The 26,662-nt window shown below is 40.5% G+C and overlaps 2 protein-coding genes and 1 long non-coding RNA gene across 7 annotated transcripts in view; 2 read left to right on the forward strand and 1 right to left on the reverse strand.

Moving 5' to 3' along the window:
• Positions 1-16: 16 nt before the first annotated feature.
• On the forward strand, positions 17-12,519 carry mios (missing oocyte, meiosis regulator, homolog (Drosophila)). 3 transcript variants are annotated; one of them, XM_034873539.1, is made up of 12 exons: positions 17-175; positions 662-1,528; positions 1,769-2,258; positions 3,045-3,143; positions 3,335-3,589; positions 5,719-5,888; positions 6,483-6,548; positions 6,703-6,861; positions 8,364-8,516; positions 9,950-10,154; positions 10,432-10,561; positions 10,992-12,519. In XM_034873539.1, exons 2-12 carry the CDS (start codon positions 710-712, stop codon positions 11,080-11,082), a joined length of 2,637 nt encoding a protein of 878 aa, XP_034729430.1. In that variant the 5' UTR covers positions 17-175; positions 662-709; the 3' UTR covers positions 11,083-12,519. The 3 variants fall into 3 exon arrangements, with proteins under 3 accessions (XP_034729430.1, XP_034729431.1, XP_034729429.1); XM_034873540.1 differs by having other exon boundaries at positions 33-179; positions 10,438-10,561; XM_034873538.1 differs by having other exon boundaries at positions 34-179.
• LOC117945855 lies at positions 3,475-13,591 on the reverse strand. The gene is made up of 3 exons (XR_004656913.1): positions 13,462-13,591; positions 6,729-6,855; positions 3,475-3,604 (listed from the first exon to the last, which is right to left on the reverse strand). It is a non-coding gene; the product is annotated as an uncharacterized LOC117945855 (long non-coding RNA).
• The window catches only part of LOC117945834 (glucocorticoid-induced transcript 1 protein), a 23,319-nt gene continuing 10,234 nt past the window's right edge, over positions 13,578-26,662 (forward strand). For 2 of the 3 annotated variants that reach the window (XM_034873552.1, XM_034873554.1), the window contains exons 1-4: positions 13,579-13,742; positions 13,891-14,264; positions 18,664-18,812; positions 25,238-25,327. In XM_034873552.1, coding sequence (XP_034729443.1) covers positions 13,955-14,264; positions 18,664-18,812; positions 25,238-25,327 — 549 coding nt within the window. In that variant the 5' untranslated portion in view covers positions 13,579-13,742; positions 13,891-13,954. Of the gene's footprint in view, positions 13,743-13,890; positions 14,265-18,663; positions 18,813-25,237; positions 25,328-26,662 lie in introns of all 3 variants that reach the window. The other variant, XM_034873555.1, reaches the window with a different exon arrangement.

Consider the following 26,662-nt stretch of genomic DNA (forward strand, 5'->3'; position numbering starts at 1 on the left):
TGCACGTAGGCCTACGTAAACAGTAGGAGTAACCGGAACCATGATTATCTGACATTCCGAACATGACGGACATGTTTTGTTGTAACACACAACATTCAGTGAGGCTTGAATTACCCCTGCCCGACATGTGCATTCCAAATCGCATTTCACGTGCTCATTTAAACACTGCGTGTTTGTAAGTAGCACAGCATCGTTGATATTGTAAACTGTTAGCAAATGTTTTCGACTGCGAGTTAAATTCGCGCTAGCTAAACGTTCATGCTACTGCTCGTCCTTCACTCGTTAGCATTAGCTAGCTTAGTTGAGTTAGCATGTCAACAAACTTTGGACTTTAGTTTTCATTGCTTTTACACTTCGTCATATAGCAAATTAACTACATTGGTTACTTCACATGGTGCTTTTATTTCAAACAAATGCGTTGTTTACTAGCTAGGTTTTATCAGGTTGCCATTTTTTTGCTATAAAATTAACAATTGTAACGCTAAGATCTAAATTAACAGTTCCGCTAATTTACAAGTTAACGTTACTTTTAACATATTTATGGGATTTCTCAGTGCAGTGTTTCTGCCAACATGCACCTATTCCACTAAGGTGAAGTGTGTATAATATCACTAGTATTTATCCATGGGCTAACTGCTCGGCCAATCTGTCCAATCTCTAGGTGATAGAGGACATAATTCCTTGAGATTCTTCTACCTGCTTCTGAATCATGAGTGGCTCCAAGCCGGACATCCTGTGGTCTCCACACCACCCTGACCGCTATGTCATCTGTGACTCTGAGCTGGGATTGTACCGCATTGGACCTGTGGGCAGTTCAGAAACCAAGGCTGGCACTCTCCCTCTCTCTGAAGAAACTGCTGCTACGTTACTAGCCATTAACTCTGACACCCCTTACATGAAATGTGTGGCCTGGTACCCAAAACATGAGCCTGAGTGTTTGCTCGCTGTTGGCCAAGCTAACGGCAGAGTAGTGCTCACCAGCCTGGGTCAGAGCCACAACTCCACATGTAAAGAACTGGTGGGGAAAGAGTTTGTGCCCAAGCATGCCCGTCAATGCAACACTTTAGCCTGGAACCCAGTGGACAGCAACTTGCTGGCTGCTGGGTTGGACAAGCACCGGGCAGACTTTTCTGTCCTTATATGGGACATTAGCAGTAAGTTTTCTTCAGATGCCAGTGTAGCCTCTGAGAAGATTCGTCTTTCATCTGTGGATTTGGACTCAAGCTCAGTAGTGACCAAACCATTGTATGAGTTAGGCCAGAACGATGCTTGCCTATCCCTCTGCTGGCTGCTTCGTGACCCAAAGTTGCTGTTGGCTGGCATGCACCGGAACCTCGCAATATTTGATCTGAGAAACACAAGCCAGAAAACGTTTGTCAACACTAAGGCCATCCAGGGGGTAACGGTCGACCCACACTTCCCCGATCGTGTGGCCTCTTTCTTTGAGGGCCAGGTGGCCATCTGGGATCTGAGGAAGTTTGAGAAGCCCGTGCTCACGCTCACTGAGCAGCCCAAACCGCTCACTAAGGTATGGTGCAGTTTGGCGCCAGACACCACACTACAGAATTTCAATGCTTGGAGGGCAGGATACAGTTTGTTTGAGAAAAATGATTAAACTCAGGTTAATTGGGATAAGAACTGTTTAAGAACAAAATAAGAATGTTTCTTTGGATTCTGAAGATGTAGTTTGTTGTCAAATATGATACAGTAGATGTTATAAGCTAAAAGTTGGCGTTTAATAATTTGATGCCTTCTTTTCTCCTCTCAGGTTGCGTGGTGTCCAACCCGTAACGGCCTGCTGGCCACGCTGACACGTGACAGCAACATCATTCGCTTGTACGACATGCAACACACTCCAACGCCCATTGGTGATGAGACGGAGCCCACCATCATTGAGCGAAGCGTGCAGCCCTGTGAAAGCCAAATTGGCAGCTTTGCCTGGCACCCGTCTTCTCAGAACCGCATGGTGGTGGTGTCAGCAGCCAACCGGGTCATGACGGACTTCACCGTGTTCGAACGCATCTCACTGGCCTGGAGCTCCACCACCTCGCTCATGTGGGCGTGTGGCAGACACCTGTACGACTGCGTGGAGGATGGAGCTGAAGGAGTGGAGAGCGTGATTGAGAAAGACATCGCCACTAAGATGAGGCAGAGGGCTCAGTCCAGGTACGGGCACGACACCGTCCAGGTGTGGAGGAACCACCTGCTGGCTGGAGGGAACGATCCCCAGCTCAAGTCTTTGTGGTATGATCTGTTCTATATCCTTTGTGACGGTGAAGTGGTGGGAATTCCTTCTTAGTGGAGACGTGATGCTGTTTTAATGTTTATGGTGGTATAACACTGATTGTGATATGGTACATCTGTGTTTCGATAACAAAAAACACAAAAAACAACATTGATAAGGTAACACAGCTCAGTCTGTTTATCAGTTGTGCTTCACGAGCCCTTTTAGAATTTTCTCTCTCCCTTTTCATCGCTAACTAGTCAGATATGCAGAACAGTCTTTTTGACAGTTATAGATATATTTTGTTATTGTGCCTAATAGTTAAAGAAAAAATATTATTGGAGGTAACTAAAATATAATTAATAGATTATTATCATAAGTGGCCATCTAAAATTGTCTGTGTGTTTAGCATATTTGTAACTATTGTGATTGTGTACAGTTGGCTTGGATTCAAATGAGACAATCGCGATAAATGTTTTTTGGGGGTGAAAACATCTTTATATAAATCCTATATAGATACAGTTTTGTTTCAATAGGCAGAAACCAACAGTAAGCCTTTATAGATCCTACATTTTGAAGTTTGTCTTCTATAGTAAGTACTAATTCTTGTTTGGATGGTGAATAGTAAAAACGTCTGAATTTCTTGGATTCAGCAGCAGTTTAACTGTTATTCTATTTTTGTTCCAGTTTGAATTTGAGTGATGTGATAAAGTTCTGTAGCAAGTATTGTTCTTGTGCACCCTGATCTGCCCTTTTTTTTCGTGCTATCATTATGTTGTTTCAGCTGCAATATCTGTTACAATTCCTATCTAAGTATCACATATGAAGCAGTGTGCAGAGGATATGGAGCTGAAACTGCAGGGGAACAAACAGTCTGTGGTCTACTCTGGTATCAAGAACATTGTAAAGACCAGCTCAGGTAAGTCAGTGACACACTTGTCTGAACCACATGATAAAATGCTCCTTGTGAGGAAGAATCAGACCTTAGTTAAATAGCATTTGTAAAAATAATAATGTAATTTTTTATCCTTAATTTATAGTACATCATTTCTCATTTTGAAAAAGACTGATGGATTTATTGTTCTGTGTATGTGCTCCTGGGTCTCCCAGGCACAAAAGAGAGCCGCAGATGCTGGAGCGGCTCAGACCGCCAGACAGATTTGCCGCGGTACGACAGCGAAGAGCGCTGCCTTGCTCTGAGGCTCTGCGGCTGGATAAGCCGGGGTCCCGACATCGGTGTGGACATATTCCTTCGATCACTGGAGCAGGAGTGTGAGTGGGAGCGGGCAGCCGCCGTGGCTCTGTTCAACCTGGACATCCGCCGGGCCATCCAGATCCTCAACAAGGGAGCCACCGCTGAGAACGGTCAGTGTTGCAGCACTGTGGATGGTGTGAGGGTGTAGGCAGGGAGAGGGGTGGGGATAGGAAGCAGGTGTGTCTTTGAAGGCAGGTGTTGACTGGAAGTTAAATTGTTTCAGACCAAACACACTAAAATGTACCTTATTCATTTTTAAACTGACATACATTTGTATAAACTCATTTCTGTAATGCAACCAGTGAATATTTTTTATTATCTATTATTCCGCAGATTAGACCAAGGAAGTAGTATATTCTCACATTTGGCAACCTGGAAACATCAAATATTTTGTATTGGCAATCAATTTTTAAAATAGTTGCATATTATATTTCTTTCTTTCAACACATTGATTCTTTGAGTAGTCATAGATGTAATGTTCTTAGGCTTTTGTTTAGGTTTTTATTGTCTTTGGCGAAATGAAATTCTATATGCAGTGGTTCAAAACTAAGCAGAAGCGGTAAAAAATCCAACCAATTTAATAATCCAAAACCTTTCTCTCTCCACAACTGAAATCTCTTGGATTTACACTACACAGGGACCTACCGCTGCATTATTGTTCGTTTTCTTGTCATGCTGCTTCAACAGGAAATGTTGTAGGCAACACTTATGAAGCACTTTTGACTCAGGTCTAGAGCGTGTATAAACAACTGCTTGGAAATGTGGTAGACATATTATTGTACTCTCCTGATAAACATCGGTCCTGTCTTAAGGTGCTAAGTGCGTCCTTTTCTTCAGAGCCTTTTAACGAATGAAGTTAAGGTTTTTGGGGAATTTCAAAAATGTAACAGCAGGAGAGCCTTGTTTTCACACAACACTCATCCTGCAATGCCTCTCACACTGAGGTCTAATGAAAATGGAGAGATCAGGCTGTTGTTTACACACGTCTCCTGGCTTAGAAAAATTCCACCAGTGTAGGCCAAACGTTTTTGTGTGTTGTGTTCTACCGAACATGACTGATGGTGATTCATTAGATAAGGTGTGTCAGCCAAGACATCTCGACAGTGTTTTTTATTCAAACAGCAGCTCTGACTCAATGTACTGATTCTCATCTGCACACTTATACAAGCGTTAAGTCATCATGTAGTCTGACATGTACCCAGCCTGCTTTTTAAAAATGTCTAGTGAGGTCCAATTCTGCAAGCCAACTGAAACTTTCTTTTCTTAGTTTTGCAGAGAAAGCCATTACAACAAGTTCATTTTTTGATTTGCTTAAAAAGGTACTACATGCCAATAGTTTTCTTATTCACTCTCTTGCAGAATTGGATGAGAAAAACAAAATCACCCTGTCGATGAAATAAAAGGCTACGGTCATGAGATGCTGATCTTATCATCAATCTAAGCCTGGCTCTATCTAAAAGGGTGGGGGCAAAGTCCCCTTACTTCACCTATAAAACTCACTAATTAAAGTGTTAAGTTGATTAAAAAAAAAACTATAAAAAACATTTTGGTTTTAACCATGGACTGCAAAAAGGTTTGATGTGTAAATGAGCAGAGCTTTGGATGTACTGGAGTGATTGTTTTTTAGCTTTTGGACAGAACTATGCTGGATGTGTCCCCCTGCCTCCTGTCTTTATGCTAAACTAAGCTAACTGGCTGCTGGCTATTGGCTCTAGCTTCATATTAAATGTACAGACATGAGAGGGGTATCAACCTTTTCATCTAACTTTTGGCAAGGAAACGAATAAGCGTATTTCCCAAAATGTCAAGCTTCTTTCAATGATTGAATGGAGTCTGTGACTGAACATGATTGAATGAGTTTTACGTCACTTTGGCCTTTGAAGCCTTCTATGAACACGTATTTAAACTATACACGACCATCAGTATCCACAAGTTGTCTGAACCTTTTCTTTTGCTTGAACATGCTTGAAATCTCCTTCTTTAGTTTTGTTTAAATGCTATTCCCCGATGAAAGACCCCACCGATGACCAAAGATTGATGGGATTGTTTTTAATGTGACCTAAACAAAAAACTAATAACTTTTTAAAATAATTCCTTCGTCTTGGAACTTATTTGTGCCACAAAGCTAGCTCGCCTCGAACAATTCACTCAGAAGCTCCAACACGCAGATGCAGCACTTAACGTAAAGACTTTTCACATAGGGACTAAATCTGCATGTCTGACTCCATCTCATTCCTAGGTGACCTGAACCTAAACGTGGTTGCCATGGCTCTGTCAGGCTACACCGACGAAAAGTCCTCCCTTTGGAGGGAGATGTGCAGCTCTCTGAGGCTGCAGCTGAAGAACCCCTACCTTTGCATCATGTTTGCCTTTCTCACCAGTGAGCCTGGAGTCTATGATGGCGTGCTGGTATTGAACCTCTAACTATCATCGAATTGAATAGCTCTATTGTAAAAAAGCAGGGAAAGTTGGTGAATAGAAAAGATGTTTAAATTGGCCCCCTTAACAACGTTTACATATTCAAAACACTGTGATCAATAGGTAGTTAATACGCCAGGGGTCTTTATTAAGGAAATCCTCAGATGCACAGGAAGAAATGTCGCAAACTATAAAACACCTCACAGAAAATGTGCCTGTGCCCAGGACATAGTGTGTGTTTGTGCTTTTTCCTCCCTCAGTCGCATCAGATTAAGGCCACCAGCTGCTGTTAAATGTATTTATCTCTTTAGACCTTATGCTGGCCAGAAGTGTTGACTCCATGGTAAGAACAGCACAGTCAGTTGATTAGGTGTAAAAGAAAAGTACACAGAGCAGAGATTATAACATTACAAGCTAATCATTTGCTGTGCCAATATGGAGACACAAAAGCTATGTACTGGATGTTAGAAGCTTGTTGCTAACTCCCCCCCCCCCACACACACACACACAAACACACACACAAAAATTGGGATCCATAAATATGTATTTGAAATGACAAGAGAAGATTCTTTGTCTGTATTCCAGTATGAGAGCAGTGTTGCTGTGCGGGACCGAGTTGCCTTTGCCTGTATGTTCCTCAGCGACGCACAGGTAACACACCAGCAGATTATGTCCTCATGACACCATACTGAAGTTAAGCATATGTCACATCCTGTAACATAGTTTCATAATTAATTAATTTTTAAAAGTGTATGGTTATGTTGCATTCTTCTCTGATTTGATAAACTGGAATATGTGGCTGCAGCTGCCTCGATACATGGACAAACTAACCAATGAGATGAAGGAGGCGGGCAACCTGGAGGGCATCCTGCTGACGGGTTTGTCTAAAGATGGCGTAGACCTCATGGAGAGCCACGTGGACCGCACTGGAGATGTCCAGACTGCCAGCTTCTGCATGCTAAAGGTTCACAAAAACAGACACTTTATGCAAAGTTGGTCTTTTTCTGTACTTAGGACACATTCACATTACACAAATTATGTTTTCACTTCTGTAGTTTGCACCAAAGCTTTTACATGTTTTTGGTTTTTTATAACTCTACTGTACATAATAAAAATACAAGAAATTTACACTGAATTTGCTTAGTAAAATCTTTGTAAAAAGTGCTTTACATAAAACATTAAAGAGCAGTTAAAAACAATCAAGAAATTAAAAGCAGATAAATATGAGAATGAAAGTTACAGTGCAGTATAATACAATTAACATTAAGGAGCAGTTAGAAACAGCTAAAAATATAAAAGCTCATAAAATTGTTATATAATTTTAGCGATGCAACTTCAGTATAGGTATTATACTATCATGTGACTTTGTACCCTGGTTACCCATAACATGAAGTACTTCTCTATGTATTTTCCAACTGTTCTATTTTTAACTTTCACAATCTATTTAGTTACGTCTGTAATTGGCACTTATGTTGTATGTGCTTTACTTTGTGATGTTATGTGAATATCCTGTGGTTTTTCTTTTTCTGTACTGTCTGTTAGAGAAGTGACCTTGGCCTTAATGAAACTGCCTGATTAAAGAAAGGTTGTATATAAACACAAATTTGATTCCACAGATTCAGCCAATTTGACGAGAACAGACCCAAACACAAATAGGTGGAAGTCTAACAGAAACTAAGTGCTGAATGATAACATGTTTTCTGAGGAAACCGTAACATTACTTTACTTCAACCATACTTGAAGCAGGTTACTGTTTATTGTTTGTGGATCAATTGAGCCTGTCTGTCTCTGCACAGTGTTTGTACGTTTGATTAAATGCAAAATGCTACTTGAACTTGTATTGTGCGGTGCAAACTGCAGATTGGGTAAGTACAGGGAACAGCTCTAAGAAGCTACAGTAAATGAGCCCAAAATAAGTAATCCAGTAACCTAAATGAACTAAACAAAACTGCAACAAAGAAGAAGAAAAAAGGAACTGTTGATTTTAATCACACCCTTTGAGAAATCTAGGCACATGCTAAAACTTGCCACTTCATTTCTAAAATGTCACAGCTGTTATTCTTAACACAATGGCCATCTCAAATATCAACAAACCTCTTTGGAGTTGTTTGCTTTCATAAATTTGAATCCATAAAGAAGACCATGGAACGGGGTGGTGGAACCGGGCTGTAACTTATTTAACTTGTTATAAAACACCTCTCTTGGTTTGCTTTAGTTTTTTATCTTGTTCTAACCTGCTCTTGAATAGAGCACTGCAGTGTACAAGGCATCCACCACTTGTGCAGTAATTGCACATATACACAAACATGTATACCCATTCCTCTGGAGGAACGGGTACATAGGAACAGTGAGACTTTAAGAAGCTATTTTGTTCAGGTAAACTTTGACTTTGATTTGTTTTTGTGACATGCTTCACCATTCTTTGTGTAAACTGTAATAACGCCAACAAAAACTACTTTCTAACAGGGTTCCCCAGGTGAAGTGTTGAAAGACCCTCGAGTCCAATGCTGGATCGAAAACTACCGCAACCTGTTGGATGCATGGAGATTCTGGCACAAGCGGGCCGAGTTTGACATCTATAGAGGCAAACTGGACCCCAGCTCCAAGCCACTGGCCCAGGTAACAGACAATTTCTAAATCATTGTAGTGCTGAAATGAAATTGACCGAGGGCAAATTATAATACTTTTTATCCATTTATCAACAGAAAATGTCAATGTTCACAGAATGTATGTATTTGTTTTACATGTTTTATGTTGTAATTTGAATGTTTTCGGGGTTGTAGACTGTTGGTTGAACAAAACAAGGAATTTTTTTGTCTCTGTGAAATTTTCCTGAACACGAGCCTCTATTTCCTGACATTTCACGTCGTAAACAATTAATCAGAAAATTACAAAGTGATTAATAATTGATAAAAAGAATAATAAGTTTGAGCCATAAATACTTGTATTTCATCATGCCAATCATTACAGTTTAGTGGTTATGTTTTGATAACATTTTCAGAAATATGTGTTCCAGTACTTCCTATACATTACTTTATTTGTGGCGGGCTGCCACATTATCAACATTGACCAATGTTCGCTACGATAGCAGAGACAAACGATAACTAAAGTTAGCGCTTGTACCTTCAGACAAGCCTAACATCAGTTAAGTTTACTTTAACCAGCCCGGTTCTATTTGAAAAAAGAGAGAAACAGACTTAACTCGCTGTTTAGGAGTTTCAGGTGAACTCATGGAGGATATTACCATATGCTAGCAGTGTGGGGATGCCAGGCTTCAGAGCAGTGTGCTGTGGATATTCTCTCCAGATAACATGTACATTACCCTTCCCCTGCTCCCTCGCCTCCACACCAAAAGAGTGACAAAACATTTAAACGGAAACAAAAAAGATTGAGCGAAAGAAATTATTTATCGACTCAAAGTATTGTCATTGAAAAAAACATCAGAAATATTTTTAAATGCCTACAGAACATTCAGCCACCAGCACAAATATGATCAAATCTCGTAGGAAACATTGTTTGCAATTTCAGTGAAACATGACACACTCCCCCTGACTCTAATGTAATAGTGGCACTGGCAAACTCAGGCACTCTGTTTGTTTACTGTCTGAAATGCTAGTTCCTCATAACAAAATAGAACGCTTGTGCTGTTCATTATCACAGGTAGTTTATGCCAAGCTCGTAACACCCGCAGCTCTGCTCAATTCTTGTCGTTAAACCCGTGTTCTACTAATCTAGGTAATTTTCTCTGTTTCAGATAGTACACATGTTGTACTTAAGGAGACCCTTTTATAAAGCCTTATACTAAAAATGTCTTTGTGTGTGATCATGAGTACGCTGTTGCTGCAAGCAAGCCTCGGCACTACCTAACTGCACCCCTGACATTCCCATAATCAAAGTTAGGTGCATTGGGATTATTGCAGTACTATCTATTGCTTATCTTGCTCCCCCTTCAAAGTGAAAATCCGACAGCTGGCTGACGTGTGCTCATTGGTTTTACATTCATGTCCACCGGTTCTTATCAACCGACCTTTGTGTTTGTTCTTCTGCGACAGGTGTTTGTGAGCTGCAACTTCTGTGGCAAGTCCATCTCCTATAGCTGCTCGGCGATGCCCCACCAGGGCCGCGGCTTCAGCCAGTACGGTGTCAGCGGGTCACCCACCAAGTCCAAAGTCACGAGTTGCCCCGGCTGCAGGAAACCGCTTCCACGTTGTGCCCTCTGCCTCATGAACATGGGAACACCTGTTTCTAATTGCCCAGGTAAACTGGCCTGTGTGGAGTGTGTAGACAGATGCTCAGCAGATATCTTTAGCAAGAGGCCGGCATCTTGGAGCAGCTTAAGTGTCAGTAATACTTAACTAAGCAATTGCAGGGGAGATTGTGTGGACTTTGATCAGCATTTAGAGGCAGTTGCACCTGGACGTTCAGTTACCAATCCGGTTTCCTTGTTGCTTTGATGTCACACATATTAACGTTGAAATATTTTTACATGTTATTGAATGGAAATATTGATTTGTGGGTACATCTTTTCTGGCAGGAACAGGGAAGTCAGATGAGAAGGTGGACTTGACAAGGGAGAACAAACTGGCTCAATTCAACAACTGGTTCACCTGGTGTCACAACTGTCGACACGGCGGCCATGCTGGCCACATGCTCAGCTGGTTCAGGTGAGACTCTCACTGGATGCTGCACGTGTGGATCATTTGCAGTATGGGAACAGGGTTCCTCCTATAGTCTGTGTACCTTCCCGTTCACTGGATTTATATTTCTGAAGCAAAATCACAACAAAAAGAATCCAATATCCATTAGTACAAAATACAAAAGATATCATGAGTTGATAGCAATAGAAATAAGACATAAGATGAGAGTTAGGCAAATGTCTTCAGATTATGGCATGGTCAACAATAATTCATGAAAATACAGATATTCAAGCCGTAGCTATAAAACAATTTTTCCAAGATTCAGTTTTTAGATTTTTAGAAAACATCAATTAATGGAAGATACACTGACCTGATGTGGCCTTCTGTGTCCTTGTGGCTAGCACATAAACACCAGTAACTTGTTTTTTTTTAATTGAATTTCATGTGTCCATTACAGAGACCACACAGAGTGCCCAGTGTCTGCTTGCACGTGTAAATGCATGCAGCTGGACACCACAGGGAACCTGGTGCCTTCAGACAGCAGCTAAACAGGAGACGCTTGTCGAAAAGAGAAGCCAAACATCAGCCCGAAGCCAACCAGTGCAGGTTCGCTGCTGCACCTGCCACAGCAACAACTGGGCAAGGGACAAAGGGGGCCAGCAGTGTCCTTCTCTGAAGTTGCTGCTTAAATAGAATGAAATACTGACAGGTTAAAGTCTAGTGAATGTAATTTTGTAACAGAGTTCTATATGAAGAAGGGAGGCAGTGTGTGTTACTGATCTGACTAACTGAATCAATAACCGAAAGGGAGAGAATGCAAACTCACTGCTTTACTAATGTAAATCCCACTCAGGAGAAATACAAGAGGCTCTGCTGTGATCAGCCTCTTCCAATCTAACCTGAATCAGGCTTATGGTTTCATTGTGATCTATTAAAAAAATCAAATGTTCACTCACACATCAGGTTGTAAAGATGTGATCACAGGTGCCAATATGTGCAAGCTATATTTTGTGGGTTTTTTAATACGCTATTTAACGTCTGTTTGTCTTAAGGAAGGATCACATACCTCATGAAAGCACTGTTCGGGGGGGAAGGACATTACCCCGGGTGACAAAGCAGAGTGTAGCGCAAAATATAATAATAACTCTCTTGCTCTCTTCATGTTCATCTGTGCCACTCTTCATCTGGCACTGTGACGGAGGGTTTCCATTGTGAGGGGTGGTTTGGGGGGAGAGGATGAGGAATCAGAGAAGGTAGGGGTGATGAGGAAGACGGGTGGGAGGGTGCGTCTGTATTCACCAGCCTTCTCCAGGCCTGTGGTCCATGAAAGAAGCTCGCCAGAAAACAGCAGCTGCTCGGCATTCTGACAAGACCCTCCAGATTGTTCCCCTCATAAAGAACCTCAGCTGCCGGAACACTATTGACTCAAAGAGAGGGCGAGAGAACAGACAGCCTGAGCCCTGTACCCCCCTCCCCCCCCTCCTACACCCTCCGACATACAGACTTGCCCTCTCTTTCTTTCTCCCACTTTGTGGTGCCCAAATTGCACCCAAAAACCATACATACCACACATCAATCCAAGGATGGGCGCCGTCTGTGGGGGGGGGGGGGGACGGCCGTGTGTAAGCCGCATTGTAAATGGGTTTTCTCTCTTTCTCTGCCACCCTCCCCACTCTGTCACTAACCTAGGGAGGCATTGTAAGTGAGAGGCGGCCTGCACCAGAGCTGGCTAAATCACTTAGTCATGGAGTAGGGAGGAGGAGGTGAGGATGAGGGGGGCACAGGAGCTACTGTATGCCGCTTTCACCAGAATTTCTTCCCGTTGTGGGAGGTTTTATAGGCCTACATGCCCTTTTGTGAACTATTTTGGATTGGGGCTGACAAATTGGCGAGCTGTGTAGCATCCCGAAAAACAGGTTAGCTGGAATTTCATCCTTTCAGTGTTTCTTGTGTTTGCCTTTTAAATAAATTCCGACTGACAAATTGGAGCACTGCTGAATGGGCTCTTTTCCAAAAGTTTACATGGTTTATTTTTACATTATCATGTGTTATAGACACAGATGGCGTGGGTTTTCTATCATGTGCATTCTTTATCTTTGCTTGAAAGCGTTGAGTCACGCATTATTCTCCCATGGGAACTCCCACAGAATCACAGACCATCAGTGCAGGCGGAAATATGGACACTAGTGAAAAACAGATACACAGTAAATTTTGGACATCAGAACTAGACAAGTAATATACATATCCTTTTTATATTGAAAGTTAATTCTTTCTTTGGAAATAGGAGTTGGCTGCAGTAAAGTTTATGCTTTGCTTTCAATCACAACTTAATCCTTCCTCACCTAAGGGTTGCCCAGTTATTTTTACCGACATCTTGTGCATGTTGTCCTAAAGGTTTACACTAAAATTCACTCTTGACCTTGAAAAACAGCAGTTAATGAACAATCTCACCACAATCAGAATGATCCTTATTGGCTGAGTAGGATACAAGCATACAAATATAGTCTAGAACAAATGCACAAAAGATACATAGACAAGCAGCTCAAACAAGGCTTAACAAAGAAAAGTGAACACAAACATTACTACAGTAATTTTTTTCACGTAAAATGTGTATCCAATGCTGGAATAAATAGTGTATGGATAATGTTAATGATTGTAGTCCATTCTCAATGGAAAGTCAAGGAAAGAACCATTCGCCCACATTTCCATAACAATTGGGCAAACGCCATCTGCTGAGGAAGATCGTCTAATAATGATAGAAAGCTCAAGAACAGCTACTAATGGGCATTCCCAACTGTAATTTGCATTTGATAATATATGTAATAAAATGGAATGCAAGAGCATACACGCGGAATTCACAAGCATTATTTGTACATTTTCATTTTCACACAAAAATACTTTACCCACACTAGTAAGACAGTTGTTACCTGATTGGATGAATACGATCCAAAGCAAACTTCCACCAATCAGACCAGTTTCTGTACAACGCCCAATCAAAAGCTTAGAAGTGAGTAGCGTAGCCCGCCCACAAGCATCAGCCAGTAGTCTGGTCGAAACAACTGTCATTTAGAGTGAGTGGACATGATGGGGAAGGCAGAGCGAAAGCTAGAGGGCACGAATTAAACGTCTCAAGAAGTATGAAAAACAACTTTTAAAGTTACTTGTGTAATTGTTAAATCTTACGTTGGTATGTGTTAGTATCTTACAGGTAAGTTATCATCAAAACGTGTGTTTTTGACTCTCGAGTGCATGAGTTGAAATTAAAAAAAAAGGAAGCTAACGTTTTTTTTTTGTGCTAACAAGCTAATGTTTATCCTACCGTTCCCCCTCAACACCACCACCTCCTCCGCCACTAGAAGAACAGCAACTTTGGCAGTACGTCTTTTTTACTGCGAGGGGAATTAAAGCCTGTTTCGGAGGATGTCAGCCCCCAGCAACTCGCTTCAGCAGCCGAGGGTGAGACGCAGCAATGCGGGCTCCCCCGGGTCGTTTAACAACAACAGCAGCTGCCGTTTGCACCCCATCCGTGCCACCGTGCCCTACCAGCTCCTGCGTGGGGGACAGAGCAGCCCGACGCGGTCACAGACCCTCTACGGTGGTGCCACGAACAGCAGGGGCTCGAGTCCCCCCTCCAGCCCGTCACTCAGTTCAGGAAGTGCAAACCCTAAGCAAAGACTGTCCCCTGAAAATAAGGACCCCTCTTGTCCCCCAGACTCCCCAGTTTCCAGAGGTAAAAACGCTTTTATTCAACTGTTTTACCTTACTTAAGCCAAGAAATGCCATGTCACCACGTGCTGTTGCCCACTGATAACTTGTCATGGTGACTTTTTTGTAATGGTAACTGGTATACCGTCACACCGTAGAACATTTTAATTGTGCGAAAAATGGGGAGAAATAATATATTTGAGCTGGTATGCTTTAAGTCTGCTGCAAGTTTGGAACTTGATTAGCAGAAGGTTGATGCATTAACTAGTTTGCCTATCATCCACTTACACAGTTAGGCACTTATAAAGAGAATAGAGTGCACTATTGGCTCTCATATTTCCTGTGGACTTTTGACAGGAGAGAAGGGGAGGAGAGAATTTGCAGAAAGGCATGTTTTCAGTTGTAAAAGAGGCCACGTCTGTCCCAGTAGAGGCATTGCTGAGCGAATATTTAGGTGTTATTCTGGCCTCACTCCATACATACAGCATGGAGGACACCACATTAAGAACATATTCTGAGCTTCACCATGTTGCCTTACACATAGATAACAGAGGCTGGTGCTATGTCATTCAGTGTCATGCTAAGTTGATCCTTGAAAGTGATATAAAGATAAACTGAAAAGTGACTAAATCTGCTTTTCCTAGTGTTATGCTAAATCTCATTTATGGGACAGCCTTTCCTGCCAAATATGAACACTGTAGCTGGTTTTCCAGACTGGTATCAGTATCTTTCTGTAGGCCAGGGCAGAAATAATACTGCTTTTTCTGTAAGTCCTGTGTTTTATGGACAAAACTCACACATAACCACACAATATATGGCACATTGTGATATGGAAGTTTCTGAATACAGCTTGCTCTTCCAGTATGTGACAAAAAGACTCCTTCTAGTTCTGTTAACCTCAGTGGGTGTTTCTGACTCTGCATCAGTTCCCATGAAAAGCACCAGGTATTCTAACTACAAGAGTGTTCTGTAGTTTTTAAGATTAGGTCACAAATTGCAACACGCCACACAGCAACCACAGTACACCAGCTGGGTCAGTGCTACCTTCATTAGTCACGTTCATTAGCTTCTCCCTCTTACATTTTTTAAAATCAAAATGGCAGCCCTCTTGTTACAGTGCAGGATGGTAGTTATTGTGGAATTGTGTGTGGAATTTAATGTTTGTGATGTGCTTCACATTCCTGAGTTCTTTGAATGAGATGACCTCCAACCTTGACCAGTGTACCATGCAAGGCAGGAAACAAAATCTCTTCCATAACAACTGAGTAGGCAGACTTACCAGGCATGACGAATTTCACCAGTGTTTGGCTAGCATTTGGTGTTGGTTTCCCACCCCAGTGGCATGCCACACATACCAGCAAACAACAATGTAAAAGCAACAACCTCTACCCCAGGCCAGTGTCTCATTTTAGTGGCTTCATCGCTGTGACCTCAAAGTCCAAACACACAGGAGACTGCTCAGATGATGATCATATCAATGTGGGGGCGGTCGGTGGCTACTAGCAGTCAAAAAATGCAAATGTAATTGAGTCATCTTCATCTTTCATTACAGCAGCCCATTTGGATGTGACCAAAGCAAGAGGTTTTGCACTTTGTAATGTATCATTATTGTAGTACTTTGAACCCACTTGCAGACATAATGCTTACCATTTAGTGGGAAATTAAGCCCAAAGTGCCTTGCCGTACCATAAGTGTAAGTGCCAAAAAAGGTCACACTGGTAATGGACTGCACTGGTGTTCAAACAGTTCAGATCATAGCCCAATGATGAAGGACAGAGTGAAAAGTATTATATTCCACATAATGACCTTTTAGGTTTACCAGCATGACATCATTCACTTACCATACTGTCCCACCAATGATAGTCCTGTTCTCTGTCAAAGTGCCAGCTGTGCTGAAAACGCTCAGCTTCATTGTCACTCAGTCAAACTGCAGAGTAGGACTAAATGGGAAAATGAGCGTGTTGTCCAAATCAATGAACCCCGAAGGAACTGTGCTGTGTTTTCTACAGTTGTATTATCCTGCACATGACTGAATGTATAGCATCTGGTTAACCTTAACTTTGCTCAATCTTTTCTGCTATAAAAGTACCCTCCTCAGCCATTGAGATGCACTCAAACTAGTCCAAGCTAGCTTGTTGCGAGAGGTACTCACTGGACTCATCGACTTATGCTAATGATGCTACAAGCCATTTCCTGACCAGCTGAGGGACATATGCTGAAACTCATTTAAAATATCATGATGACCGCCAAGATTTATATCATTATTCATGTTGTATGAAAGACACTGCTTTAATTACAGCTTGCAATAAGCACAAAATAAACTGCAGGGTGGCATAGTGGTTATAGAGATTCTTCCATGAATATGTAATGGTTATTTTTTAATTTAAATGATATAGCACATAAATGCACAGTATCATACGTATTTACAGAATCAAAAATCATACCAAATCAGTTGTTATATTATACAAATTAATATAACAAATGTTTTAGGCAAATAAGTAATGGGAATGCATTTCAGCATCTGTATAATCAGAAACTGTATGTATTTTTGGGATTTTCTCCTAGCACCCATTCTTAATAAGATAAGAATAACCAAGCTTGCTTCTTGATTGTGGGTAATTTCTTGTTTCATTACTGTGTAGGTAATTTAATTAAATATATCCAAGACCAGCTATGTGTGTATATTAAAGTAATACATAATGCATTGTTTTCTCTAGGTTTGTGGAAGACGTAGGTGCACGTGTTTTGCGGAGGGTTTAGGGGTCCTACCTGGAAAAAATTTTTGAATAATTTTGCGTAAATATTTGCTAAAGAAGTCCACTGGGGCCCACTAGGTTTAAAAAAAAAAAAAAGTATTTTATGAGTTTGATGCACACATTGATTTTATATTCATTCCCTATGGTTTACTGATCTGGACCACATGTTTGTTTTCACGTTTTACTCTACAGTTAATAAACCACCCATGTGTCTCCTGAAAATGCAGAGACCTTTTCACAGTCAGTTCTTTACCTGGTAAAGAAATGTTACATTAATATCACATGCACCACTCACTTATCACTACAATCAGCAGATGGACTGCTTTACACGTCTTGTTTCAGTTTTTTTTTTTTCTCATCAGGAGATTATTCTAGTCTGGCAAGTGGGTATACCATGGAAAATAACCAAAATCCCAGTTGTGAGAGCACTGGCTTGGCCTATATCAATATTGATGGAAATTTAGCCTGCTTCCTTTGTCTACAACGCTTCAGGGAATTTTACTGTAGCCCAGTAAGCTTACTTAGGCAATACCTTTGGGTGGTTAGGCCTGTGTACTCTATAAACAAAGAACAAACAATGAATGGCTATGTAGTTCTGTTAGGAGAGGGGTGCCTCATGTAGATAGTTTAGTCTGTCTGTTGGTTTGTGTGTTCATGTTGGAAAGGCCTCTGCCTAAGCCTGCTCAGACAGGGAATGGAACAAATTAGCATGTTCCCTGATCATAATGTTATTCCTTTATTCTGTCTTTGATGCGGAAATGAAGGAGCTTTCATTTGCTTTTATTAGTAACACAATGTGTAATTGAGGCTAATAAATTTAATCCAGCTCTTACTGCAGTGTCATGCTATTTTTTTTTGTGTGTTATGTTTTTCTCTTCTTTTTTAACTGCGTGTCACTGCAGGAATGTTTAGTGGATGCAGGCAGTATTAATGTGCATTGTGGTGTGGTTGTTTATGAGTTCTTATGTGGCTGGTGTGTGCCTAACTGTTCTGACACACATCAGATTTCTCTCATAACATCAGATACTCCTGCTCAGCCATTTACGGTTGCTTCAGGCCTCCAGTCTCAAGCCTGTTGTTTGCCCTGCACTAATATTTAAGAGATTAGAAAAATGTTCCACACTTTAAGAACAAGAAGAGTTTGCAATGCCAGGTCTCAATAGAACACTGTTAATTGCGGTAGTTAACAGGTGAAGATGAAGTGTTAATGTTTTCTTCTTTTTGGAGATATTATCTTATATTATATTATCTTTTTTTTCAGCCAGCGACCTGGGTAACAATTCCTTCTGGGATTGACAAATATATTTCTATTCTGTAATTCCACAATGCTTTCTGTGCTCCCACTACAACAGATTTAAAGGAACTAGGCAAAAAAAAACTATTTTTGACAGTAAGACTTTGATTATCCAATTGCTTTTAGTTTCAGGTCATTAATGACAATTACATTTTTGTGTCACCTAAAATATGGCCCCCAGTCCTTTGCTACACATTTGTTCTAAGAGATTTATCACACAGTTACTGTTTGTTGAATTTATTCTTGATCTTATTGACACAATCAGGAAAATTGGCTCACCAAATTCAAAGATGCCTAAAGGGGGTGTTTGGGAATATTTCTTACATTGTGCTGATGCCTGCATTTGTGTTTCTTTATGCTTTCCCAATTCACAGCAGAAAGGTCCAAGTTACAGGTTCGGAGTTCCAGTGCCATCCGGCGGACGTCTTCCCTGGATGCCATCACAGGTCCATACCTCACCGGCCAGTGGCCTCGGGACTCCCATGGACCCTACCCTTCATGTATGAAAGACAAAGCCACACAGGTACATGCCATTTAGAAAAAAAACACTATCTTGGCTATAGGCCTGAATAGGGGTGGTCCATATAATATTTGTTTATATTGGAGTTGCAAAGGAGGAGGATCCGGTGGTTCTGGTAGTGTCTTTACTTTGCAAATTTTGTATTCCCATTGCAAAATTGTTTTGAACAATATTTTAATGTTACTAAACAGATGCCGTGATCCTGTTGGTTTAGGCCATAACCTCCCCTTGGATGGTAGACGGGTCAAAATAATACTATCCTTGAAACTCTGCTGCTGTTGCCTTGGAGGAGAGGCCAGTCAGAGGCATATCGGTGGTAGCAAATTCAAAATGCTTGAGCTCTCAACCTTTTTTTAGCCAAGGACACCTTAAAAGATAGAGAATACCGGGAGCCCCTAGGTATAGATTTGTTAGATTAGAAAGTAATCTATTAACTTTTATAGATTTAAAAATTAAAATATTATTCTGTGAACGTTAAAGTCTTCAGTTTAAAAAATAATAAGTACTAATTTTTATATCATGATAATTTAAATGACTGAATATGAAAACTTTTGATGGACAGAGTGCCACAGACCTATGGGGGTCCCCGGACTCCATTTTTCTGCCTTAAAGTTAAGGTGCATACCAAATCAATACATTGTCTTTGGTTCCAGAAAAACAACAACCTTGGAGACAAAGAGAAGAGGCGCTACATTACATGTACACATATGTGTCTTCTTGTTACCAAATAGATTTAGAGACGTGACACATGATCTGCCTGATTCAGCTCAGCAGGGGACATTGATTGATTTATCATTACATTGTACATTCGGATTTGGGTAATTAATCAGTTAAGTGCATTGCAATGTCAGGGGAAATTAAGAAAATCAAGTTGGGAAAGTAGAGTCAAATGGCTTAATCAGTGTTATTCAGAGGATGTGTTAGGAGAAAGCTTACTGCACGAGAAACACCAGGCGGAAGTTTGTTTAATAATCATGAGCCGGAAGCGCTTTTACTCAATATGGTTCTTGTTATTTTAAATTTTGACATGGCAAAAATACCTTAAGATATTGTCAATTCCACTCTCACTTTTCATTTCTCCCAAGAAATTAGGGTTGTTAAGATTTCCAAATAATTGTTGGTTTGTGTCGTAGAGGCTGGTGGAGGAGACAAATTTTCAAGCCGGGGCCAAAAATTTTGTTATTGTAATCTGGTGGCGGAAGGAGGAGACTGCTGGTAATAAAGCCCAAATCGTCTTTACTTTAAATATTTAGAAATTCCCTAATAGCACTACATTTTAATACAGCATAACACTTCATAAGACCTATGCATGGATTTCATATATTGAGCCTCATCATATTATTCTTGAATAGCAGCCCACACATAATCACCCACTAAGCTTGCCATGTGACGGATGGCAAAATGCAGTTTTTCTCTAATAGCTTAATTTTTGGGGGGTTGTTGGTTTGGATCGGCTTTGTGTTATGAAAGAATATTGACTATGCATGATCATGACAAGGGCTGCTCCCTCTTTACTGACAGAAGCCTTTCATGTGTCTGAATGAAGACCGCCAAGCCTAATTTACATGGGCTTCATCCCTTTAACCCCTCATTTGCCTCGCATTTCTTTGTGTGTAGGCTGAGGAAGTGGTAAGAGGGGCTACAAGATCTCTTGAAGTGGCTGTATGCAGAGTAAATACCTCTTATCACAGGGTTCCTGTGCAGCCCTAGAAAGACTGGACAAGTATGGAAAATCAATTTGATAATTGTCATGTCTTGAACGTCTGGGCACCTATACACAGTGTTCTTGTAGATATATTATTTTTTGGCACATTGAGATAATTGTCTGTGATATAGTGACATGGCCTCATTGATGTTTCCCAGCCATCGGCAGATCTGATTGAAGGCTGTCTAAAATGAAAATCCAGTTTAAGAGATTTGTGTCTGTCAAAGCTGTGGAAATAGATGGAAAACATTTAGCTATTTTGAAGTAATGTGGGAGAGAGTGACACACTTGAAAATGCTTGAGTGATTAAATGCACAAACTCCCCCAAGTATAGTGAGAGACCACTTCCTGTTAAAAAGCTATGCCTGGGCCCAGCTCTTTCTATTAGACAACAACAGCAGAGAGCAGCAGACAAAAGGTTCCTGGCCTCTTTTGTTGTGCATTACACAATTTCAAGACAGCTTCTCTTTTTAGCTGTTATGTAGCCTTGCATGGAGGTGAAGTTGTTTGCACCTGTCCTCCAGGCTGTGGCTGAGTCGAGGAGAAATCCCACTGCTTACCACCTGGCCCTCGTGGCTGCACGGCCCGTCTGCCTTTGTGTGGGAGTTGAGGAGCAGAGGGCCCATACATATGCTAATCACTGTTCCAGGATAGGTCTCTGTGCCATGGGCCCTCTGGTTACAGAACACAGAGAATGCCTGTATGAAGATTAGGGCCCTGAAACACCAAGCCGACCTCAAAGAACTAAAACCGACAAAGGCAGACTGATCAAACATTTTGTGTCGCCTCACGTCTTCTGTTAAAAGTTGCACTTGAACACAGCACAAAGACTACAGCCGATGGCAAGGTGGTCATTGACATGCATGTATGTTCTGCGCCTGCATGAGAGGAAATAACTAATGAGCAGTCTGCATTTGTAATCTGAAAAATAACGGAAAGACAAACTAGCCTGCTGTTTTTACTCCACTGGGAATCTGCCATTAACTAGAGATCATCGATCTTTTGGCTTGCTGTGTCGGGGTCTATTTTTTTTATTTTTTAAAGATTATTATTATTATTTTTTTTCCTTTTTATAAGGGACAGTAGATAGACAGGAAAGTGGGAGAGAGAGATGTGGGATGACACACTGCGAGGGCCACAGGTCAGATTAGAACCCGGGACACTGCAGGACTCAGCCTACATGGAGCAAATGCTCTTACTAGGTGAGCTAGAGGCCGCCTGGGCCCCTGTGTGTCAGGGTCTTTTAAATAGAAATACATAATTACTTCTACTTTAGTCCTATATTACATGATATCTGCTATCACTGTTCCCCGTTTTTGCTTTATATTAGTGTCATCTTATGTGAATATAGAAGAATGCAGTAAGAACAAATAACAAAAATGCCCTCGTAGAGACGTTTATCCATTTTCTGAAATGCTTAATGAGTTTTAGACACACACAAGATAACAGATAAACAAAGCCCACTCACCAAGTCAGAATGCATGTTGTGCTCATCTCTAAAAGCCATCAAATGATAGCAGTGCACTCTGCTCACATGTCTTGACATGCAATCTAAAAAAACAGCTAAAATTCCACTGCACTTCTGTTGAAGCCCAGTCATTGTTTCCTGCTTGGAAGAGAGCTGGATTCTTGAGGATGTTGCCGGCATGTAACCCTTTGGGTGGGAAGCATAATGGGAAGCAAGCTGCAGGCTACGGTAACAGAGTTTTATCTGCACAGCAGTAAATTATCAGGCACAGCACCTGATAACCAAGTCTACAAAACACAAAACTCATTCCGGAAGTCCAAGAGCTACAATGATTAAGGGGCCTCTGAGTGGATGTTCTTGTGAACAATTAGTAGAGGAGGAACCATGTCAATCAAGGAAAATATCCCAATATCTTTTACCAAATACCTCAATATCGATATTGTGGCAATATTGTAGGGTTGACAATTGGTGTTTTCACAAAATATATGAGTTTTTATAAATAATCATCAGTTATGTTGATATAATAACTATGTGGCTAAATGCCAATACTAGAACAGTCTGGAATGTTCAAAAAATGACATCACTCTACTGTAATACAGCCTTTAAGACCAGGAAAAGACAACACTTGTCATATCAAGATATTACAATTTCCAAAATTTAAGATGATATCAAGCCACATATATTGATATAATATTGATATATTGCCCAGACCAAGGCTGTAGTATTTTTAAATGTCTTGTCTTAGTATGGATACCGGGGGGATATTAGGAGTTACTGAGATATTCATCATAAAGAAAAATGTGACCCTTACCTTGACACCTATGGCTCCATGACATATCTTACAAGTTATTAGCTATCTTATGATTTAAAGTAAAAGCATGGATACATATAGCAAGTCCCTATTGTGTCTGAAACATTGAGTGCTTGGTAATTTATAAACCCACAAGCACATATTTGTTTAAATGTCAGTTAAAAAGCCAACAACTGGAGTATTAGGTTAATTCTTGTCTAGTTGTCCTCATTAACTGAACTTTGTTTGTGTGCTGAAAGTTGCTGTCATCACTTTTAAAAGTAAACATATATTCATTACCGCATGTCAATCTATAATGTAAAAATGATTAATTGGTTTTAAAGCTCATGAGAATGAAGTAACACTTGAATATGAAACAAGACCACTTGTAAATAACTGAATAGAATGGGTTTTTAATTGAAATATGTTGAATAACACCACTTTGTTGTGCCAGACTGACAATGAACCCCCACCACGATCCATACATTTTTTTTTATTATCAAATTTATTTATTGTTTATTTATTTTATACCAGTATTGGGCAGCTTTATAAAAACCTACATATTTTACTTACTGCCAAATGAAAGTGTATCATATTTCATTGAGTTACAAGTAGTGTGTAACACTCCCTATTTGACGTCAGAACATCTGTGAGAACTTAGTTTTTCCTCAACAACTAAGTCCATGACTCTATAAAGCCTGTCTGCCCTTTTACAGCAATCTGCATTCTGTATGAAAAGATTAAGCTGCAGCATCAAGTCCCTCAATGTCTGGCAGAGGCATCAAACGGCACAATCCCTTCCATAGGCCATGCACAAAATGTTAATGCTAAAGGCTAGCTTCACATCTGCCATCCAGCGTAGCCAAGCACAGTGGTCCCTTCTTATGAGAGCACAAGCACCCATTTAATTCCCTGTCCTTTTCTGGGGAAACCAGCGCCAGCAATCCAGTGCAAAGGGCTTCATGGGTGATCCTCATTATTCACAGTGTGATAATACATATCATAGGGCAAGGCTTCTGCGTTAGTTGGAGAGTCATAGAGGTTTTTCTGTTTGTGTGAGGTCAGACATAAGGCAGTGTAAAGACACTGACATTTAAGATGTTTTGTACTACTGTGCTGAACATAAAACGTCAGATGTTTGAGGGCCAGAGGCACTGTTGAGATGCATAATCAGGGGGAAGTATGTGGTCTCAGACAACCTTATGAAACCTCCTCAGCCTGTTTCTGTTTTTTGCATATATTTACATAACTTAACCGTTTCCTTGTTTATGCAGTAGAGTTCTAAAAGACATGTTCAGTGAGACAGAACTGCCTCTATGCCTCTACGACAACAAAATTCTCTGTAGACTCATTGACCTGGGATAAGCTTAGCATTGTGCTGTACATATTCTGCCAAATCAGTGGTGTATATAGGCTAAATAGTTAAACTTATTTATAGAGTAACTAAAGGTGAAAAGAAGGAAATTCCAAGGTGGGATACTAGCACCTGTTGTTAGTAAAGTCCTTTGAAATGTCACCCATGGCAGACAAGGCAGGTAACCATAAATTATTTGCTAGCCCTGTAATTATTTTCTTTCAACTATCTTTGGCTAAAATGGCTTGTGGATTTCGGAATTAACTAGTTGGTTTAGCCCATGGATAAAAGAAATAGTTTTATGCCCTGCCACAGATGTTACTTTTTTATTTATTATTATAAGTTACATTTTCCTACTAATGGAAGCAATCAAACAGGCTATGACTTGCTGTTTTTTTTTCTGTTGAATATAATTATTTCCTCAGGGATGCCATTATATGACTGTTTTCCTCATTTTCATTGATTCCAGATTTTCAGCTTTACTTTTGAGCAGACAACCCTCATTACTGCGTTTAGCCACCTCTTTCTCTAATGTTTATCCAAATAATTTACATTTTAAAGAATTTCTTTCTCTTTTAAGCTTTTAGTTTCCTTCTCCTGCACTGGCTGTTATTTACTTTAAAATTCATGTAAATTTGAGTATATGTAGGTAAAGAATGTGTGTACATATACGGTATTTTTATTGTGCAAATAAATATATACAATTAATATGACGTGACTCTTACATTGACAAGACTGAACAACTACTACATCTGTGACTTTTCAGTTATTTGATGCCTGTAAACGTTAGACCACACTGCCACATTAATAAATCTCAGGAACTGCAGCTTACTTAATCCTAGACTTTAGTGGAGATGTACTGTATTCTATATAGATATATTTGCATCTACACACAATGGAAACATGTTATTAAACTATTGTGCAGGAGTATCCTACATCATACTTATCTTTGTGTGCCTATGCTTCATAAGATATGCTATTTGGTGGCCACAATGTTGGACAGTACATTTAGTGCATGTATCAATAGCATGAGTTGTGTCTGTGTTAGAGGAAATTATATAGTGTTGTGTAACATGGGGTTATGTGTATTGTATGTATTTATGTGTTTCAGACTCCAGGTCTCTGGATTGATGAGGGACCAGAACAAGGAAGTTCTCACCAGCGGTCAGCCTCCTGGGGCAGCGCAGACCACCTCAAAGAGGTAGATCCAACTATCTTAACCTTTCTTCACCCAAGTCACAGTTGCTTCTGACAACAAACCCCACAAATAGGCAGGTTGCTGACACTACTCCAATATGTTAATCCACTGACCCTAAGATAGACCAGCCTTGTTTTAAAACTATCACACAGCCATTTCAAAGAGCATGTTTTTGTCTTCTTTTTTTTTTAAGGTTCATTCTATTTATTCAAAATGTGTTTGGTTTGGTCTGAGGTCAACCTAAATAATACACTCCTTAAGGTTGGTTTCCACTCCTGTCTATCTGCTGGGCTTGGTAGCCAACCACATGGAGCTATTAGGTCTCCAACTCGCTAGACCACGGTCTAAATTTAACCTACTTCTTTCCTCTGTTTCCCATTCTACTTGCATCTCATTATGGCCTGTTGTGAGAGACGGTGAATGAGCTCCTCTCAAGGGTGATCCCACCATATTGTTCCCAGGGCCATTGTTCCCTTAGCTTGCACGGAGTAAACTGATTCAGGGTAACTTATGTTGCTTAAGCCTTTAGATGACATATACCCCTGCAACACAATATACATTTATATTTTCCTGTTTCCACCACAACACATCTAGTTGTTTTGGTTAGTATCATCAAGCAAACTGGAAAATAAAACTTTTCCCAAACCCCGTGGGGAGCAAGGCCACAACATCATTGCCACCAACAAAACTCAGCCAAGATTGTTCTTGCTCATGCTTTAACTTCTGGACGTTTGGCAGCGTTGACACAACGGACCGAATGGGTTTGCTCGCATATTTCTCCGGCTCTTTCACAGGACTAGAACTCAAACTAGCATACAACCTCAAAGTCATTGTTCTCAGCCACTCCCTCTAATCGCTTTTGGACAGGTTATGATTGGCCGGAGAAAATCCACTAATTGAATAAATTGAGTGGAAGTACGTAGGGGGGCAGAGCCAGGTTACTAATTATCCACTTTATATTCAAACCTAACGTTTAATAGTACAATGCTCAATCACTCATAACGATCTCCTTTTTAGCGACACCATAGACTTTAATATTACAGTCTATGGTTTACATGCTATTAGCTGTTAGCTACCTTCTCAACCGTTAACATTAGCTGCTGTGACATTAATCGTGCAGGCTATTCTAGTTCTGAAAGTAACTTAGTTAAAATTGCTTTTATATATGCGTATCAAAAAACAATCGTAGATTATTCCTTCAGTCGTTGATATACGATCTGATAGCCAATCGGCACAAGCCTAGAAGAGACACTATTTGCCGTATACACTCACCGGCCACTTTATTAGGTACCCCATGCTAGTAACGGGTTGGACCCCCTTTTGCCTTCAGAACTGCCT

This window comes from Etheostoma cragini, chromosome 6 (assembly GCF_013103735.1).
Source record: "Etheostoma cragini isolate CJK2018 chromosome 6, CSU_Ecrag_1.0, whole genome shotgun sequence".
NCBI lineage: Eukaryota > Metazoa > Chordata > Actinopteri > Perciformes > Percidae > Etheostoma > Etheostoma cragini.

Bases quoted from the DNA above. Each gene is read 5' to 3' on its own strand.
- mios (XM_034873539.1), top strand. From the start codon at position 710: ATGAGTGGCTCCAAGCCGGACATCCTGTGGTCTCCACACCACCCTGAC. The intron at 2,259-3,044 runs ATATCCTTTGTG...TCTAAGTATCAC, and splicing joins TTTGTGGTATGATCTGTTCT to ATATGAAGCAGTGTGCAGAG. The intron at 3,144-3,334 runs GTAAGTCAGTGA...TGGGTCTCCCAG, and splicing joins CATTGTAAAGACCAGCTCAG to GCACAAAAGAGAGCCGCAGA.